This window comes from Canis lupus, chromosome 16 (assembly GCF_003254725.2).
Source record: "Canis lupus dingo isolate Sandy chromosome 16, ASM325472v2, whole genome shotgun sequence".
Taxonomy (NCBI): domain Eukaryota; kingdom Metazoa; phylum Chordata; class Mammalia; order Carnivora; family Canidae; genus Canis; species Canis lupus.
In genome coordinates, this window is record NC_064258.1 from 24,631,249 (window position 1) to 24,649,356 (window position 18,108).

At 35.2% G+C, this 18,108-nt stretch overlaps 1 protein-coding gene across 7 annotated transcripts in view; it reads left to right on the forward strand.

Annotated features, from left to right (window-relative positions):
• KAT6A (lysine acetyltransferase 6A) overlaps positions 1-18,108 on the forward strand; it is a 114,119-nt gene that overhangs the window by 51,351 nt on the left and 44,660 nt on the right. For 3 of the 7 annotated variants that reach the window (XM_025440730.3, XM_049095069.1, XM_025440861.3), the window contains 6 exons: positions 5,342-5,407; positions 8,339-8,447; positions 12,131-12,246; positions 13,036-13,117; positions 15,558-15,693; positions 17,039-17,355. In XM_025440730.3, the coding sequence (XP_025296515.3) occupies positions 5,342-5,407; positions 8,339-8,447; positions 12,131-12,246; positions 13,036-13,117; positions 15,558-15,693; positions 17,039-17,355 (826 nt within the window). The remainder of the gene's footprint in view (positions 1-5,341; positions 5,408-8,338; positions 8,448-12,130; positions 12,247-13,035; positions 13,118-15,557; positions 15,694-17,038; positions 17,356-18,108) is intronic. The other 4 variants (XM_025440798.3, XM_025440904.3, XM_035699892.2 and 1 more) reach the window with 3 other exon arrangements.

The following is an 18,108-nucleotide window of genomic DNA, read 5'->3' on the forward strand; positions in this document are numbered from 1 at the left end:
ATTTAATCGAGAGTGAAAGCCACTGGATTGGATGGAGGGTTTGGCAGCCGAGTGATGTGCTCTGATTTACGTTTTAACAGATTCACTCTGGCTGCTGTGTTTAATGAAATGTAAAGTTATTTGCTACAAACTTTTTTCTTGTTTTATTAGCTGTAGGAAAAGATTTATTTATATAGATAGGAAAACAGCAAACTATAAGACTACGCTTGGACAGGTCCAAGAACAGTGACTGTATGTTACGTTGCATATCTCTCCGTAGATCTTTAAAATTGTATTCATAGATTATCAGTTGTTAATTATATCTTTGTGATACAGTAAAATTGAAACCAGAGTTTCACTTGGAAAATGTTATAAATGTCTCTTCACTGTCCTAAAATCACCCCAGTACATTTCAGGTTCAAATCTTACAATAAGCCCAATGTAGTTTTAGCCCTTTCTCACTTATTTTCATGCTCATTAATATTTTGGGAATGAGAATGATCTGGAGCATGACTTTTTATGCTCTTAACAGTATTTAGGCATATTTTTAAATCACACAGTCACTAGTAAGTAGTGCTGTTTGATCAAAGAAAAACTCAGTTTTATATTGTAACCTAGATGATTTATTTAGCCACTTTTGGGGGCTTGTATTCTTAACAGCTAAAGTGACTAATGTTATTTTGTTCTGTTATTATTAGTTTTTGTTCATTTTGTTTGATAGCTGAAAAATTTATCATTTTTGTACTTGGTTATATGATGCCGAAGAGTAAACATCTTCAATGTGAAATGTTTAGATTAAGGAAATTATAGCTGCACTGCCCTGTGTTACTGAAAGCTTTCTATGTAATTTGAGTCTGTTTGGACCAAAGTCTGTATTTGACTTAGCCAATATCTTTTCAGCCTGTCTGGATTTTCATGCTGTAAGTATCAATACTGCATGACGAAGTTATGTACCTGAAACTAATATTACACTGTATGTTAACTAACTGAAATTTCAATAAAACATTAAAAAATATCAATATTGTTTGAACTTAGGTAAGGTTGTCATTACTGAGAACAGTCAGCAAATTGTTTTATATAGTGAGTAGGCAAGGTCTAACACTGTGGTCATTTGATAAGTATCAGAATAATTGAGTTAGACTATCTACACAGCTCTAAGTAACCAAGCAGCCAGTTTATCTAAATTGCTACCCTCCTCCCCTCACCAAAATCAATGGGCAGATTTAAATGACCTTAGTTATTTTGTTTTGGGAGAGGAAAAAATCTAGTAATGTGAAGCATTGATTTTATATATATATGTGTGTGTGTGTGTGTGTGTGTGTGTGTGTGTATAAAACAGCAGTAATGTTACAGGGAATATATAGTAAACTATAGGGACAGTTTTGCTAAGAATTTCTTAGGTAAGATTTTAAATAACACTTTCTGCCACTGGGAACTTTATTTTAGTTCTAGATGGTAAAGACATATTTGAAGGCAGATTGTTAAATAGTTTTAATTTTTGAAGACTGCATTTCCTATGCTGAAGAATAACTATTTTTCAGACTTTGTTTTTTCTTCATCCTGTATGTTTGTTTCCTTAAATGTGATGTAATCTAACTCTGAAAGTAGCAGCAGATTAAACTAGTATTTTGCTATTACTAATGTACATTATTTTTTTTCTTTTTACTAATGTACATTATTTGTAGTAACTGAGTTTAAATTATAATCTGTTCCTGCTCTGCCCGTTAGCTTATTATAATGTAGGCTTCTCTATCTCAGCCACGAATGCAGGTTACATAGGATTCTTTATCTGAACACAACTTGTTCCTTTTTTTTTTTTAATTTATTTATTTAAGAGAGAGTGTGCACAGGTGGGGGAGGGGCAGAGGAGGAGAGGGAGAGAGAACCTTTTTAAAAAGATTTATTTATTTATTTGTTTGTTTATTTATGATAGACATAGAGAGAGAGACAGAGACACAGGAGGAGAGAGAAGCAGGCTCCATGCCCCGGGAGCCTGATATGGGATCCTGGGACTCCAGGACCACACCCAGGCCAAAGGCAGGTGCTAAACCCCTGAGCCACCCAGGGATCCCCCCCCCCCCCCCCCCCGCCCCCCGAGAGAGAGAATCTTAAGCAGACTCCCCGCTGAGTACAGAGCCCAGGAACCCAGCGTGGGGCTTTATCTCATGACTCTGAGATCATGACCTGAGCTGAAATTAAGAGTCAGATGCTTAACTGGCTGAGCCATCCAGGTGTTCCTCAACTTACACCTTTTTAAACCAGACTACTGAGGTAATATAATGTACTTTATGTGTGAAAATGGTATCACTAGTTTAGCACTAGTAGGTCATTACATTGATTTATGTCCATATCCTACTAGTAGACCTACTTTTCCATTTTCTTACCTTATTTTAAAAAGAGGATAGGGTGAGGAGAGACCCAAGAAGAGTTAACACATTCTTTGATCTTCACTGTCTCTAAGATGATTTTTGTTGCTTTATTGAACAAATTCTTCTGACCTGAAGTTCTTCCTATCTACTAATACCATATTTTTGCTTTTTTTTTTTTTTAAGTGTTTTACTTTTTTTCTGTAGTCAGCTAGAGTGTAAACTCTATGAAAGTTGGGGCTTTGGCTGCATTCTTCACCACTGTTCCCTCAAATGTCTCTGATAGTGCTTACTGAATATTAGAATTGAAGCACATTTGTGATTTGAGGTTTCCTTTATTAGCTAGGACTTTATACATAGGGAAATAAAAAATTCCACCCTGTGGACCCTGGTGTTCAATCCTTTTACTTCCTACTGGACCTTTATTTTCAGTTCATCAGGATTCCCTTGGTACCTTAACTTCAAACACTTTTTGTCAGCCTCCTTCTGCTTATGCTGCTCAGCCTTAACTTTGTGGCCCATCATTTTAGTTGACCCTTCTTGAACAGCTCAGCACTCTGACCACTGTGTAGTCGAAATTCCATATATAACTTTAGGCTCTACAGAACTTAACCTAAATTGCCTATTGTTGGCCTGAAGCTCTACCAAGAACATAACAATCAATCAGTATATATTTTGTATGTTATATGTATTATATACTATATTTTTTAAAGGATTTTATTTATTTATTAATGAGACACACACACACACACACACACACACACACAGAGGCAGAAACACAGGCAGAGAAAGAAGAAGCAGGCTTCTCATAGGGAGCCCGATGTGGAACTCGATCCCCGGACCCAGGATCACACCCTGAGCTGAAGGCAGGGCAACTGCTCAACCACTGAGCTACCCAGGCATCCCTATACTGTATTCTTATAATAATAAAGTAAGCTAGAGAAAGAAAAATCTTAAGAAAATCATAAGGAAGATAAAATACACTTGTAGTAGTATACTGTAAAAAATCTGCTTATTATAAGTGGACCTGGGTAGTTCAAGCCTGTGTTGTTCAAAGGTCAAATCTATTTCTATTTGCATTCTAGTGGACTTCACCCTTTGGCTTATCTCCTCAATCTACAGCTCTCTGATTTTGTCAGTCCAAGGCTTCAGAAGTGTTAAGAAAAGTTGTATAAGCATTTTGATTGGAAATACTACAGATTGAACTTTCTGATCTTAGCTATGTGGTTAGGGCTGATTGACAGTTTTATTTTTCATCCCGAATTGATCCTCTTTCATCTTCCACATAGAGATTTCAAGACTTTTTTTGTAAATGCCCAAACCCATACCCATCTACTTCTGTTTAAGCAGGTAATATTGTCTTCTATTTTAGTGAAGAGATTGAGCCATTCTGTAGGGGCTCCATCAACTTTTCTCCCTTCTATTTTGAGTTTATTCTCTATGTTAATACATATTTTTCTGATTCTTTCTTGTCTGAAAAATATGTGTCCACTTTTCATTTTGATAATAGGGTGTTTTCGTTATCTTTGTTCTTGGACCCAGCTAATCTTACCTGTCAGTTTTCTCAGTCAGCTTTCACTTTCTCATGCTGTATCTAGCCAATTCCTGCTCCACTTCTGACAGGCGATTTTTATTTCCTATTTTCCAGAAATAATGAGGCTGTCAGAAATGAGCACCCTCAACATCTCCCTTTTCCCACCATCTCACCTACAAACAATACGTCTACACCATCTTATCTTATAAAGTCCCTTTATCCTTGCTTTAAAATTCTTCCTTTTTTTTCTTTCCAAAACCAGTGTTATCCAGTAGAGCTTTCTGTAATGATGGAATTGTTTTATATTTATATTTGTGCTAATACCATAATCACTAGCCACGTGTGAAGGTTAAGTACTTGAAATGTAGCTAGTGTGATTGAGGAATAACATTTATTTTATTTCAAATTTCAAATAGCCATGTTTTAGTTTCACTGTATTGAACAGTGCAGCTTTAAACCTTACTATATAATATATTCCTATTATTTCTTGTTTCTTGAATGTCTTTGATCATGTGTGTCTTCCACATTGAGATAGATTTAACCTTTCTCATCTTAAATACCTAGAGCACATCAAAACCCTTTAACATTTTTTAAAGCTATCTCCTGTCTGCTCTCTGCCCTTCATAGCAGTTTGTTGGTTTCCAGGAGTTTAGTTCTTATCCTATCACTGGAAAAGGTTCACTATTAGTGAGATCTCCAACCATTTATTAGTTTTATAATCCAGTAGATATTTTATTTTCCCAACATTGATTGTTGATTGCTCTCTGCTTCTTGTAATTCTTTTGTCATCACTTCCTGTCGGTTCTGTTTTACCTCAGACTGATGCTTTTTTGTCTCTCTCTCTTTTTTCCCCCTAGGATGCTTCTAAATGTTGATATTCTTCTGTCTGAGATTTTCTTTTTTTTTTTTTTTTTTAATATTTTATTCCTTCTGTCTTAGATTTTATCTCACTTCTCCAGTGTCTTCCCTTTGTTCTCTCTCCTTTACTACAACTTCACTCCTCTTTCTCACTGGGTACTGTCAGTTATCACCTGCATGTTGCTGTCTTTTATTTTTTATTTTTTAATTTTTTTTTAAAGATTTTATTTATTTATTCATGAGAGAGAGAGGTAGAGACACAGGCAGTGGGAGAAGCAGGCTCCGTGCAAGGAGCCTGATGTGGGACTTGATCCCGGAACTCCAGGATCACGCCCTGGGCCAAAGGCAGGTGCTCAACCGCTGAGCCACCCAGGGATCCCATGTTGCTGTCTTTTAAATCTTTCTACCTTATTCTTCTAAGTTTCAAACTCCAGTGTCCAAATCACTGATGGTATTTCTTTCTGAATATTTCAAAGGTAACACTATCCTACTCTATAGATGTTCATTAGTTTAAGTTTAATAATTCTAATAAAACATATAGAAAAGTGCACAGCTTGTAAGAATATGCCTTAAATATTATTAACTTCATGACACCACCATCCAGGTCAAGAAAAAGAACATTACCAGTACCTCAGAAGCCAATTTACTACCTCTTCTTTCCTCTCTAAAGGTAACTGGTGTCTTGACTTACAACAATATAGAACTGTTTTTGAACTTTATATAAATAAAATAATACAGTATGTATTCTTCCATGTCTATTCTCTCATTCAGTATTGTTTGCGATAGTAATCCATGTTGTTGATTGTAATTTGTTTATTTTCATTACTGTTTATTACTCTACTGTATGGATATAGCACAGTTTATTTGTGCACCCATTACTGGTTATTTGGGAATTTTTGTTTGAGTAAATTTTGTTATGAATAATGCTGTTCTGATCATTTTTGTTTATGTTTAATTGTGTGTGTGTGTACTTCATTTAGTGGATATATAGTGAGGAGTGGAAATGCTGGGTCATATAATATGCTTGTGTTTAATTTTAGTAGATACTGCCAAATAGTTTTCAGAGTAGTTTTGTCAGTTTATATTCTTGCCAGCAGTGTAAGGGTTCTGTTGTACTTTCTTTTTTTTTTTTAATTTTTATTTATTTATGATAGTCACACACAGAGAGAGAGAGAGAGAGAGGCAGAGACACAGGCAGAGGGAGAAGCAGGCTCCATGCACTGGGAGCCCGACGTGGGATTCGATCCCAGGTCTCCAGGATCGCGCCCTGGGCCAAAGGCAAGCGCCAAACTGCTGTGCCACCCAGGGATCCCTCTGTTGTACTTTCTTATCAACACTTAACTATTGCTGGTCTTTAGAATTCTAGCCATTCTTTGATATCTGCTTCCTTGATGGCTAATGAGGTTGAGCATCTTTTCTTATGTTCTTTGGCCATTTATATATTATTCATATGTTTGCTGTTTTGAAGTGCCTGTTGAAGTTTTTTGCCTACTTTCTATTGAATTGTCTGTCTTCTCCATACTGACATGTACGAATTCTGTATGTATTCTGGATAGAAGCCATTTGTTAGTTAAATATGCTGTTAGTAGCTTCCATTCTGTGACTGGCCTGGTAACTGAGAGCTTACTTCCAGTTTCTACTCCTCAGGGAAGTCTTTCCTGACTTTACTCTCTCTTCTTTATCATACTCCTTTTTTTCCTCCAAATATTTATTTAAGTTTTAATTGGGAAAGGATGTGGCAATCTTTACCACAGCCACAATTATTAAGACAACTTCTAGCTGTTCATCTCTCATTTTATCTCTTGGATGAGCAATACTGTTAACTTGCTTGTGTTGAACATTATTGACGTACCATCCAACTCTCTCAGTACTCCATTTCCTTTCCAGGTTGTTTCCTCTAACAGCCACTTTAATATTGGTGTTCTGACCTTAGGTCTCTTCTTTCTGACTGTTCTCCATGGGAGAACTCATCAACTTTGAGAATCCTAATGCCATTTTGAAGGTATTTGATTTCTAGATTTTAATTTCCAGGCCAACCTTTCTCTTGAACTCCAGATCCCTGTTTCGTAAAGTCCATGGGCATTGCTATATAGATGCTCCATAGGCATTTTAAGCTCAGTAAGTCCCAAGCTAAGCTCATCCCCCTCCTCCCAAGCCTGATTCTTTATTTTCTTTGAATACCCCTTTAAGGGGGCTTCGCTGTCAAATATCTCCAGAAGAACTAGAGTCTGGGAAGCCTTCCTTCCCCTGACGTTCCTTTCTCCTACTTGATTCCCTTCCTCTAGTACTGACAGACACTTTCTCTGTTGTCTCCAGTAGACTAAAAGAATCTTGAGGGCTTTATATCTCTGTCCCGTATAAATGGTTAAGATATGACAGGGAGTGCCTCCAACTAACTACATCTAACATCAAACTCAGCACCTGTTTTTCTCCTGATCTTCTTCTTTTAAAATGACTTAATGTTTCACACCATCTTTTCATTAGGTCAGTCATATTTAACTCATTTCTTTCTATCAACTTCCATAACTAGTTGATTTCCTAATCCCATAGCTTTTTTTTCTGTTCCCTTTTCTAAAAAAAAATTTCTTTTCGGGTTCATCTTGTCTTCAACAGACTATTGTGGTCATTGTTTAAATGTTCTACCTATCTTTGGGTTTTCCCCCATTTGTCTTTGATATTGCTACTGGATTTTTTCCCCCTCAAATACAGGTTGGTTCAATAGCCTTCTGTTACTCTTCTCTTCTTGCAGAATAAAGTCCAACGTCTTTATAAAACATTCAGTGGCAATCTTCACAAACTGTTGTACCCAGGCCCCTACACTTATCACAGAAACCATATTCTTTAAGCACTGGCTTTAGCAGACTGCACACCTAAGTTCATCTTGTTTATACTACTTATACTGTCTTTCTCTGCATCCTGTGGGCTGGAGGGCAGGGGCAGTGCTGTATAGGAACATAGAAACCTAGTTTTAAACTCGGTTTTAACAATTATTATCAATTGTCCTTGGACAAACTTCTTAGGATCTCATAGCACATGGTACTAATACTTACTACATGTTATCTTCCTCTTTCAACCTTTTTTCTCCAAACCACAACTGAAATTTATCTTTCTCATTTGTACAGAGCACTTACTGTTTGTCTCTTCTAGCACTTAATGTCTGCTGTCTTAATGTGGTGCTTACTTCTGCACATTTTATCACTTCTCCTACATGACATACCTTTTAAGGGTTGATACTGTGATTTCTTATTCAGTTGAAATTTCTTTCAACTTTTTTTTTTTTATTTCTTATTCAGTTGAAATTTTAAAAATCTTAGGTGAAGGATTTGCTTTGTTTAATCCATACTGTGTCATTTAGTTTCAAGTGACCAGTGTGGTTGTGATCTTTTTTGGACCAAAGCTGTCACTCTAAGGACTAGTTATAACGGTCCAGCCAGAGCAGGTTTTGTAAAAACTCCCTTACTTAGTTGGGGATTTAGGAGAGTGATACAGTTGTCTTAAAGTTACATAGAACTCTCATAGGAATTTAAGACTGTAATTTTAATGTCTTTGTATTCATACTAAAAAAAGTACTTGTACCTGAGTGAATTTTTTTTCTTTATAGCCCGTTGCTGAACCAATCCCCATCTGTAGTTTCTGTCTTGGTACAAAGGAACAAAATCGAGAAAAGAAGCCAGAGGAACTCATCTCCTGTGCTGACTGTGGCAACAGTGGTATGTAATCCCTTGGATTCCTTCTGACGTGTGCTGTCAGGCAAGAGGGAGGTGTATTTAACTGAGGTGGTATTCTTGATCCTTATAAAACTAAGACTTTAATTTGATTCTGGTTTAAGGTAATTGAGATGAACTTCTAGATTAGGGAGGGATTTATTTAAATGTATAGTTGAAATGTTTTATTTAGTTCATTTAAACCAGGTCTTAGTTTTGTTTTTTATAAAAATCTTTTCATAGACTTATTTTTTCCTGTTGGTCTTTATACTTGACTATCAAACATCTGTTCAAATCACAGCAATCAGTTTGAAATTATTGCTAGTTTCTTTAATAATCACTACTTATCTTTCTTAATTTATGCATCAGGCTTTATGAATAGAACCAGGATGATAACAGATTTGTTTTTCTTGATAGAAACTTACACATGTCACATTGGGAAATGGAATGTTGACACTGCAATTTAGTGAGCTGTATGAAATCGTGGGCTCTAAAAATGATTTTGCAAAGACTCTCCTAGTTTGTCAATTCCAGAGATATTCTTGGTTTACATTTTCAGAACTTACAAGTTTTTGTAGGATAGCCTTAGTAAATCAACATTATACATTATCTTTGATCATTGGCTTAATTTTCAGTATTTTATATTTGTAGCAATCATGATTTAGTCGAGAAACCAGAAACCACTCTAGATACTTCAAGAGGAAAGAAATTTAATACCAGGACCAGATGTTTGTGAAATTATTAGAAGGGCTGAAGAGGAAAGCTCTACGCTGGGCTTTAAGGACCGATTCTGGAATACTACAGAACTGATTCAACAAGGGAGTCACTTATATCTGCCTCCATTTGGAAGAAGTGGAAGCAGGAGGCTGCTGCAGGATTGTAGCTGGATATTGAAAGGCTGAATTTGGCCATCACCATAATTACCTCTGGATAGCCATTAAGGTGAAGAGTGGATGGGTACTGGCATTCCTATGACGTTATCATTATAAAACAGTCAGTACCAGGAGAAGAGTGGTCTTTGTTTCATTTTTCTCTTTCAAAAAATCACTCAAACACATCCAGTTAGTAGAACTTAATTCATACCTAGACCCTAGCTGCAAAGGAGTCTAAGAAGTACAGTTTTTAGCTTTTTGTTTTTTATTTAATGTAATTAAATAAAAGAGAAGGCTTCAGAAGAAGGCAGGAAGAGATCTTGAGTGGTAGGTGACCATATCCAGCGTAATATCACAAACCAAAATGAACTCTGGATGGATTTTTACAGTTAAATATAAACCATAAAATCACAAAATATTAGGTAAAAATATAGTGACATATCCCACAGTGCAGTGATTTCCAAACTATTTTTATAGTAGAATCCTTAAGAAATCATATGGGAATCTAAAATGGATCTGCTCAGGTGAGGTAGGAATAAAATGGGGGTGGGTGGGGGAGTTGTGTTATAGCCCTGCCTTCTAAGGCACATTATATTTGAGGTGGTCTCTGAGTTCTTTGCAATTTGAAAACAATAGAAGGAACTTATAAAGAACTATTAAAATAAACAACTATTGGTTATCTATTGCCTTAGATATAAACTGCTCCAAATGTAGCAACTAAAAGCAACAGCATTTTAAAATTCATGTTCCTGTTGGTCAGGAATTTGGGAATGGCTTGCCTGGGTGGTTTTGACTTGGGATCTTTCATGTGGATGCAATCAAGATTTTAACTGGTACTCAGTTATCTGTGGGCTCCCATTCCACGATGACTGACTTACTGGGCTGGCAAGTTAATGCTGCCTGTTCACAGAGAGCCTCAGTTCTTTGCCATTTGAACAACTTCTTCAGGCTGCATGTGTACCCACAATGGCTGCTGAATTCTCCTAAGCAGGTATTTGAGAGAGCAAGATGGAATCTGCAATATCTTTTATTACCTGGCCTAGCCTGTCGTTTCAGCACACAAATTGGCTGAATCCCCTATTCATTGTGGGAGGGAACTACACAGTGTGTCATTTGGTATTCTTGCCAAAAGGCAAGAATATTTGGAGGGCAGCTTGGAGCCTGGCTATTACAGTCGTCAAGGAAGAGAACTGTGGACATAGTCATATGTATGACAGCTGATAATTTCCAAACTAAGAACTAAAATACCCAAAATTTTAAAATAATTATTTGGGTAAAATAATTGCATTAAATATGGTAAAGGGCCAAAAGCTATAAAGTGTGAAGAGCATATTTACATTTTGAGCATAAACTCCAAAGGTCAGAGCCTATGAAGAGGTAGTTTATATGAGAGAAAGTTAATTGTTGAACATATTAGGAAAACATTTAACCTAAGTAATGATAAGCATGCACACCAGCATAGCAGTGAAGTGTCATTTTATAACTTTTATAATAATAAAATTTGAAAGATAAGAGCCCAAATGTAGAGCTGATGAAATAGTAAAATATTTGTACATGTCGTAGCACTAGATATTATATCAGAGGGTTCAGAAACATGTTTTTGCAGTGCATATCTACGTCTTAAGCTATAGAAATGTTTCTTTCACTTCACTTACCAATCCCACTTTCAGGAATTTATTTTAAGGAATTAATCTAGAAGAAGGAAAGAATCTGTAAACATAAAGTAATTCATTGTAGTGAATTACAGGTAATAGTTTAAATAGTTAACAATAGGGAAATGGCCAGGTAGGTTATAGGGTATTGAGTGGAATAATTCAGTTTAAAGAATATAAAATAACGTTTACTTGACTAAAAGAATGAAGAAAAGCAAAATAAAACTGTATATACCCTGTAATTAAAACTGTGCAAGGGCTTTTAGCAAGTCTAAAAAGGAAAAGTAGAAGAGGGAATGGCTAATCTAGGAAGATGAGATTATGAATGAGATTTTTACATTTTCTCTCCCATTTTCCTTTAATATTAGTGATGTTTTAATAATAAACTTCATACCATCTCATAAAAGAAGTTTATTTAGGAATAGAAAGGAGAGGAGAGAAAATAATTTAGTCAGCCTTTTCTCTCACCAAAGGAAAATAAACAACTTTTAGGGGAATGGGGCAAATCTTTCCAGAGTAAGGGCAGATTTGGTTTCCTAAAATTTTGAGACTCAAATGGATACTAACTCTTAGAAGAGGAAACTTTTTTTTTTTCTGTTACTGTTAATTCTGATCACAATGGAGATATTGCTTGGGTTTTAGTTTTTAGCTAAAGTAACTTTAAATGATGGGTTTAATAAAAATATATTTTTAGTTATAAAAGTAACATGTTATTGTTTAAAAAATTGAGACCACAGAAGGGTGTTAAAGTAAAAGGTAAAATCCTTCTTCAAAATGTTTACAGCTTCATATCTTAGGATATTACATTTGGAAACAGTTTTTGTGTATCCTTCCAGAAATGGCCTAGGCATGTTATGTACATAACATGTACATAAAGCATGTATACATACATTATCTTTAATGCAGGCTTAATAAAGGTTAAGAGTTTGTCAGGTTTTTTTATAATCACATCGGGGGGTGCATGGTGTACTAAGGTACTGTTTAGCATCAGTAAAACTGAATTGGAATTCCAAGTCCTGATGAGACACTTCTGGCAAGCTTCCAAGAGCATCTTTTCTTTGATATATTTTGATTTAAGGTAATTGCCTTTTTCTACATCATTCCTTCAATATAATTAAAAAATGATTCTTGATTGTTTCATTTGAGAATTTTCCCCTCTTACTAGGTCATCCATCCTGTTTAAAGTTTTCCCCTGAACTAACGGTTAGAGTGAAGGCCTTACGGTGGCAGTGCATTGAGTGTAAAACGTGCAGCTCTTGTCGAGATCAAGGCAAAAATGCAGTGAGTATCTCTGCCTTACAATGTTAATATTTGTTATAGATGTAGAATGTGCAATTGGTATTTTCCTTTCAGTTACTTCATCCAGCAGAATTGAAACAAGAGTCTCTTTAAATTACACATCCTGGGACGCCTGGGTGGCTCAGCAGTTGGGCGCCTGCCTTCAGCTCTCGTGATCCTGAGATTGAGTCCCACATCGGGCTCCTTGCAAGGAGTCTGCTTCTCCCTCTGCCTCCATCTCTACCTCTCTCTCTCAGTCTGTGTCTCTCATGAATAAATAAATAAATCTTAAAAAAAATTTATACATCCTTAGTTTAGAATTCTTACTCTTTGAGACTTAGATTTTCTAGGTAGTTTCTAAAGCACCTTAATTTTATGTTTGCAGAGAGACTAAGCCACTTTAAAGAAATACTCCTGAAATTTGAGTAGTGTGGAGGCATTCACTTAGGAATGGTCAGTTAGTATATTAACCACAAATCATCCTTTTCTCCTTTCCATTAGAAAAACTAAAGTTAGCTTATGTCTGGTTACTGGGTAAACTTGAAAGTTATGAAACTAGTTCTTTATTAAAGATTGGTTGAAGCAAAACTTTTTGCTAACTCAGACTGTCCATTTACTCAGTTAATACAAATTAAGGAAACTTTTTTTTTTCAATAAATTAAGGAAACTTTGACTATTATGGCAGCTCATTTCCTTTATGAGATCATTGAAACTTCTTAGGTTTTATGAAGTTGTGATCCTGACATGTTTTTGTTTCATAAGGTTAAGCAGAACTGTCCTTTCTTTTTTTAGGATAACATGCTCTTTTGTGATTCCTGTGACCGAGGTTTTCACATGGAGTGTTGTGACCCACCACTCACCCGGATGCCAAAAGGTGAAAAATACTTTCTGAAATCAGACTGGCAATATAAAGGGCATATTAGTGAAAGCACTTTTTATCTACTTTGTTAAAATGAAAGAATAATTTTCATCTTTCTGTGTAAGTAGGAAGAGAGCTGTCACTTTAAAGGTGGGGGTTAGGAAGCCTAATATTCTTATGTATATGGGCTTATTGTTTTCCTCTATTTTCAATTTAAGTATCCATGTACAGTGAAGTAGTTCCTTTATGAATGAATATTTGCCAGTTCTATAGCTAGAGGATAAAATACTCACCTTATGTAATATTTTAAAATATCTCTTTTCTGTAAAGGAAGAAATGCAATTGTATTAGGTCATGTTGATTATATCAGTATTAATTATTTCACTGTTCATCACTTTTGAAAGGCCTAGAGCTATTAGTTTATTCAAAACTAAAAAAAAATGTTTTAGTAAAGTAATTTCCAAACAAATTGTTTTTGTGCCCTAACTCATAAGACTCCAGCTTCATGGTATTCTATTCTTTTGATTCCTTTTCTTTGAAAGGTATTTGGTTGGAATATAACCACCGGTTGAACTTCCATCTTATATGATTATAGTTTCTTTAAAAAAAAAAATTCAGTTAGCCTCTCCTGCTTTGTCTTATCACAAATTCCATTTTTAATTCTGATTTTGTGACTTAATAGATTTCCTAAGTAAAATGCGTAGAGGATATTTGGTAATTTCTTCTTGGAAAAACTTTTCCTATGGATGGAAAGGGACTCAGCCTTAGGTACAGTCAAAGTATTCCACTTAGAATCTTATTTGAGTCTGTCTTATGTCATTCTGTTGGTTGTTACCTTTTGAAAAGTCTTCGATTTGTATGTATTAGAAGAATAAATACCCCCTTTCCTACCTCTTCCATTTGAAGTCTCAGGAGTTACAAAAGGCTTTTTGAGAATCATTCAAGAGAAGAAAGATTTTCTTAGGACTACATTCCTGGGTATTTAGTGCCTACAAAAGAAGTTTTGTTGCAGCTTAAAACAGAAATAATTTTGAGTTAAATGTGGATTTACAGGAAAGTGGCAAAAATAGTATAGAGACTTCTTATTGCACCCATTACCTGTTTTCTTCTAATGTTAACATCTTATAAAATCATTGTACAGGGTGCCTGGGTGGCTCAGTTGGTTAAGTGTCCGCCTTCGGCTCAGGTCATGATCCCAAGGTCTTGGGATTGAGCCCTGTGTCAGGCTCCCTGCTCAGCAGGGAATCTGCTTCTCCCTCTCTCTCTACCTGCTGCTCCCCCTGCTTGTGCATGCTTTCTCTCAGTCAAATAAATAAAATCTTAAAAAAAGTAAAACCATTGTACAATTACTGAAATCAGGAAATTAACACTGATATGATACAGTTAACTAATCTGTAGATCTTATTTGAATTTGTGGTCCAGAATCCAGCGCTGGATTCACGTTGCATTTATCATATTTCCCTAGTCTCTTCCAGTCTGTGTTAATTCCTTAGACTGTCTTTCCTGACCTTGACAGTTTTGAAGAAACTGGTCAGCTATTTTGTAAAAAGTCCTTGGATTTGGTTTTGTCTTTTTCTTTATCATGATGAAATTAAGATTATAAAGTGGCAAGAATACCACAGAAGTGAAATTGTACCCTTCTTTAGTGCATTGTAAATGCAATTGTATAATGCTAATATGTCTTGTTACTGGTAATGTTAACTGTGATCACTTGATTACAGTAGAAACTTGACCTTAAAGTTACTTTTTCCTCTTTGTACTAACTTTAGTATCCATCAGTGATTCTTGCTTGCACCAATTTTACTTTGGTGTTTACATAGTGACGGTTTTTTTGCTTCCATCATCACTTCTACGTTTATTAATTGGAATTCTGTAAGGAAGAGCTATCCCTTTTCACATTTATTTGTTCAATTATTTATATTAGTAATGGACTCATGTATGTTTATTTTATTTAGTGAGTTGTAATCCACTGATGTGATTATTTTTTTGCTCAGAATGACCCTGATTTGGGGATTGGGAGCTCTTTCAAGTTAGCTTCTAGGTCCTTTTGACATGCCTTTCTCATCTTTTGAGCACTATAAGATGCTCCAGGTTATCAAGTATTTTCCTTGCTTCAGTCCTGGAATCAGTTATTATTCTATGGAAATCTGGCTTCTTTTCTTGTAGAATGGTAATTAGAAACCTCTATCTGGGTGCCAGGGGTAGAGCAGGGGTTTTTAACCAAGGATCAGAGGACTTCAACCATATGTGGGTTTCAGGATATTTGTGCGTCTTTTCCAGTTGTTTGTAGAATTTTGTGTGTATATGTTTTCATGTTTATTTTTCTAAGGGGCTTTCATCAGATTTTTAAATGGGAGACTTTGACCTACAAGAGGTTAAGAATTCCTAGAGTATCTGAACTTTTTCCATGTATCTGTGTCTGTTGTGCCTAATGTAGAATTTTGTCTTTTTATAGGCATGTGGATATGTCAAATATGTCGACCTAGGAAAAAAGGACGAAAACTTCTACAGAAGAAGGCAGCACAGATAAAACGGCGCTATGCTAACCCAATAGGACGTCCGAAAAACAGGTTAAAGAAACAAAACACGGTGTAAGTTGTACTTGTGGCAAGGTGAGGGGAGAAAAGGATAGGGTCTTCTCTCTAGTGTAGGATATACTTATTTGCTTTATGAAAAAAATTCCAGTTGTTAAAATTGGCACTTTTATGTAATAATAATGGCTATGTTTACTGAGCTCTTAATAAAGTGCCAAGTTAGAATAAAGTTCTAAGTGTTTTACAGTGTTTTAATCATTTAATTTTCCCAAAAACCAAATGAAGCAGTATTGTTGTTACTCTTATTTTTCAAAGGAGGAAACTACAACACAGAAAGATTAACTTGCACAGTTTATAGTAAGTGTTGAACTGGGATTAAAATCCACAAGTAGTTTGGCACCTGTTTTGGACTCTTAACCACTGCCTAATATTGTTCCTCTTATGTAAACAAGAAAGAAAAACGTTATTATAGTATTTCGCAGATTCCTCACCTGATGTGGTCTCAGTAGTTTATTTATATTAGATGTATAAACTACTGGAAAACTTTTGCTATTGATGTCATACCCAAGTCCCATTTTTGTATCCTGATACAAAATAATATAATGTATTTTTCATCTATTAGCAGAAATCAGGGATATAATAGTCTCTTGTGGACTAGGAAACTGGGCTATGTGTGGAGGATGTGGGGCAAGATTCAGTATCTAATTCTTTTTGTTTTTTAAGTGTCTATAGTAATTCCCTTTTGATTTTGATGATATGTAAGATATGTTTAAGCCAGTAAACCTCTATTCTTAAAAATTTACCCACCTTTTTTATACTTTAAGATTGTCTTGAAGACAATAACTGAAAGGAATGGGTATTAGCAGCTTGAAATACACAGCATCAGTATTGTAGTTCATATTTTAAATCTTAAGCTTTAATTTTCCTGTAAGATGATCTTTTAATTCTTGACTTTCAGAGTAACCCATCCTTGTGTTTAGAGGAAAAAGGGTAACTCTGTGTTGGTGCAGAGATCATAGGACTTTATACCTGGAAGAGTCTTAATTGTCCTCTGGTCCAACTCTCATTTTATAGATGAAGACACTGTTGTATAGACGGAATGTAATTTCTCTAAAATATATAGCTATAAAGTGGCAGAATTCTGAGTTAAAAATACCTTCTGATTCCCGACCTATGATTCTTTTTGCTATAAAATACGACTTTCCAGAAATATTATTTCTAATAACAATATTACTTCTCATTTCTATAATATTTATGGCTTATGGAATATTCTTAATATAGTTTTTAAATAAAACCATAGGTTATTTACTAATGACATGTTCTATATTAAATAGAAACCTTATAAAGATTTATTTTTTAATAGTTACCCTTTTCCCTGTTTGATTTTTTTTTTTTTTTAAAGATCAAAAGGTCCCTTCAGCAAAGTTCGAACTGGTCCTGGACGGGGTCGGAAACGTAAAATCACTCTTTCCAGCCAATCAGCATCATCATCAGAAGAAGGATATTTAGAAAGAATAGATGGCTTGGACTTCTGCAGAGATAGCAGTGTCCCCTTGAAGTTTAACAAGAAAACCAAAGGGCTCATTGATGGCCTTACCAAATTCTTCACCCCTTCCCCCGATGGGCGGAAACCTCGAGGGGAAGTGGTAGACTATTCTGAGCAATATAGAATCAGGAAAAAGGGCAACAGAAAATCGAGCACTTCAGATTGGCCCACAGGTAAAAGTTCACTTAAGAAGCAAATGTATTCCCAAAGTGTATTATTTGGAATAACAGTAGTTATCTGGAATAGATTTACATTTGATTACTAAACATTGGTTATGGACAAAAGAACATATTAAAGATACATATTAGATGAAAGTAAGGTGGAAAAAAAAAGTAAGATGATAATTATAGCAGGAATTGAGACGCTGAACATGAAGTTATAAAAATGGGCAAATAGGAACTTGTAGGCAAAAGATGGTGCCTTTTTTTTGGTAGAACCACAAAGAATCTTCTATAGAAATTTAAGGTATGACTTTAAATCAAGGATATCTTTACATTTCATAAATTACAAAACAAATCATGTGATGAGCATCATGGTGCTTACTTTAGTTACAGAAGGAAATCGGAAGAGTATGGGTGGATAAAATGCTGTTGATCTAAGCATAGAGAAAAGACCAAAATATATGCAGGTGTAAGATCACTGATTTTTCTACTTCAAATCTTGGCAAATTTAGTTGTAATATTTCATGGATTATACTTTAAAAGAGACAAAGAACTACAGCTTCAGACCATTTACTTATGTATCAGGCTAAGCTTCCTAGTTTTCATTTATTTATTTAAAATGTGATTTATTGAAACATTTATTGAAATGTTTCTTTCATTTATTGAAAATAATTCACCCTTTTCTCTTACCCTCTATTTCTCCCCCTTCTGGCAAACCACTCTGTATCTATGAGTTTTCTTTTCTTTTCTTTTCTTTTCTTTTCT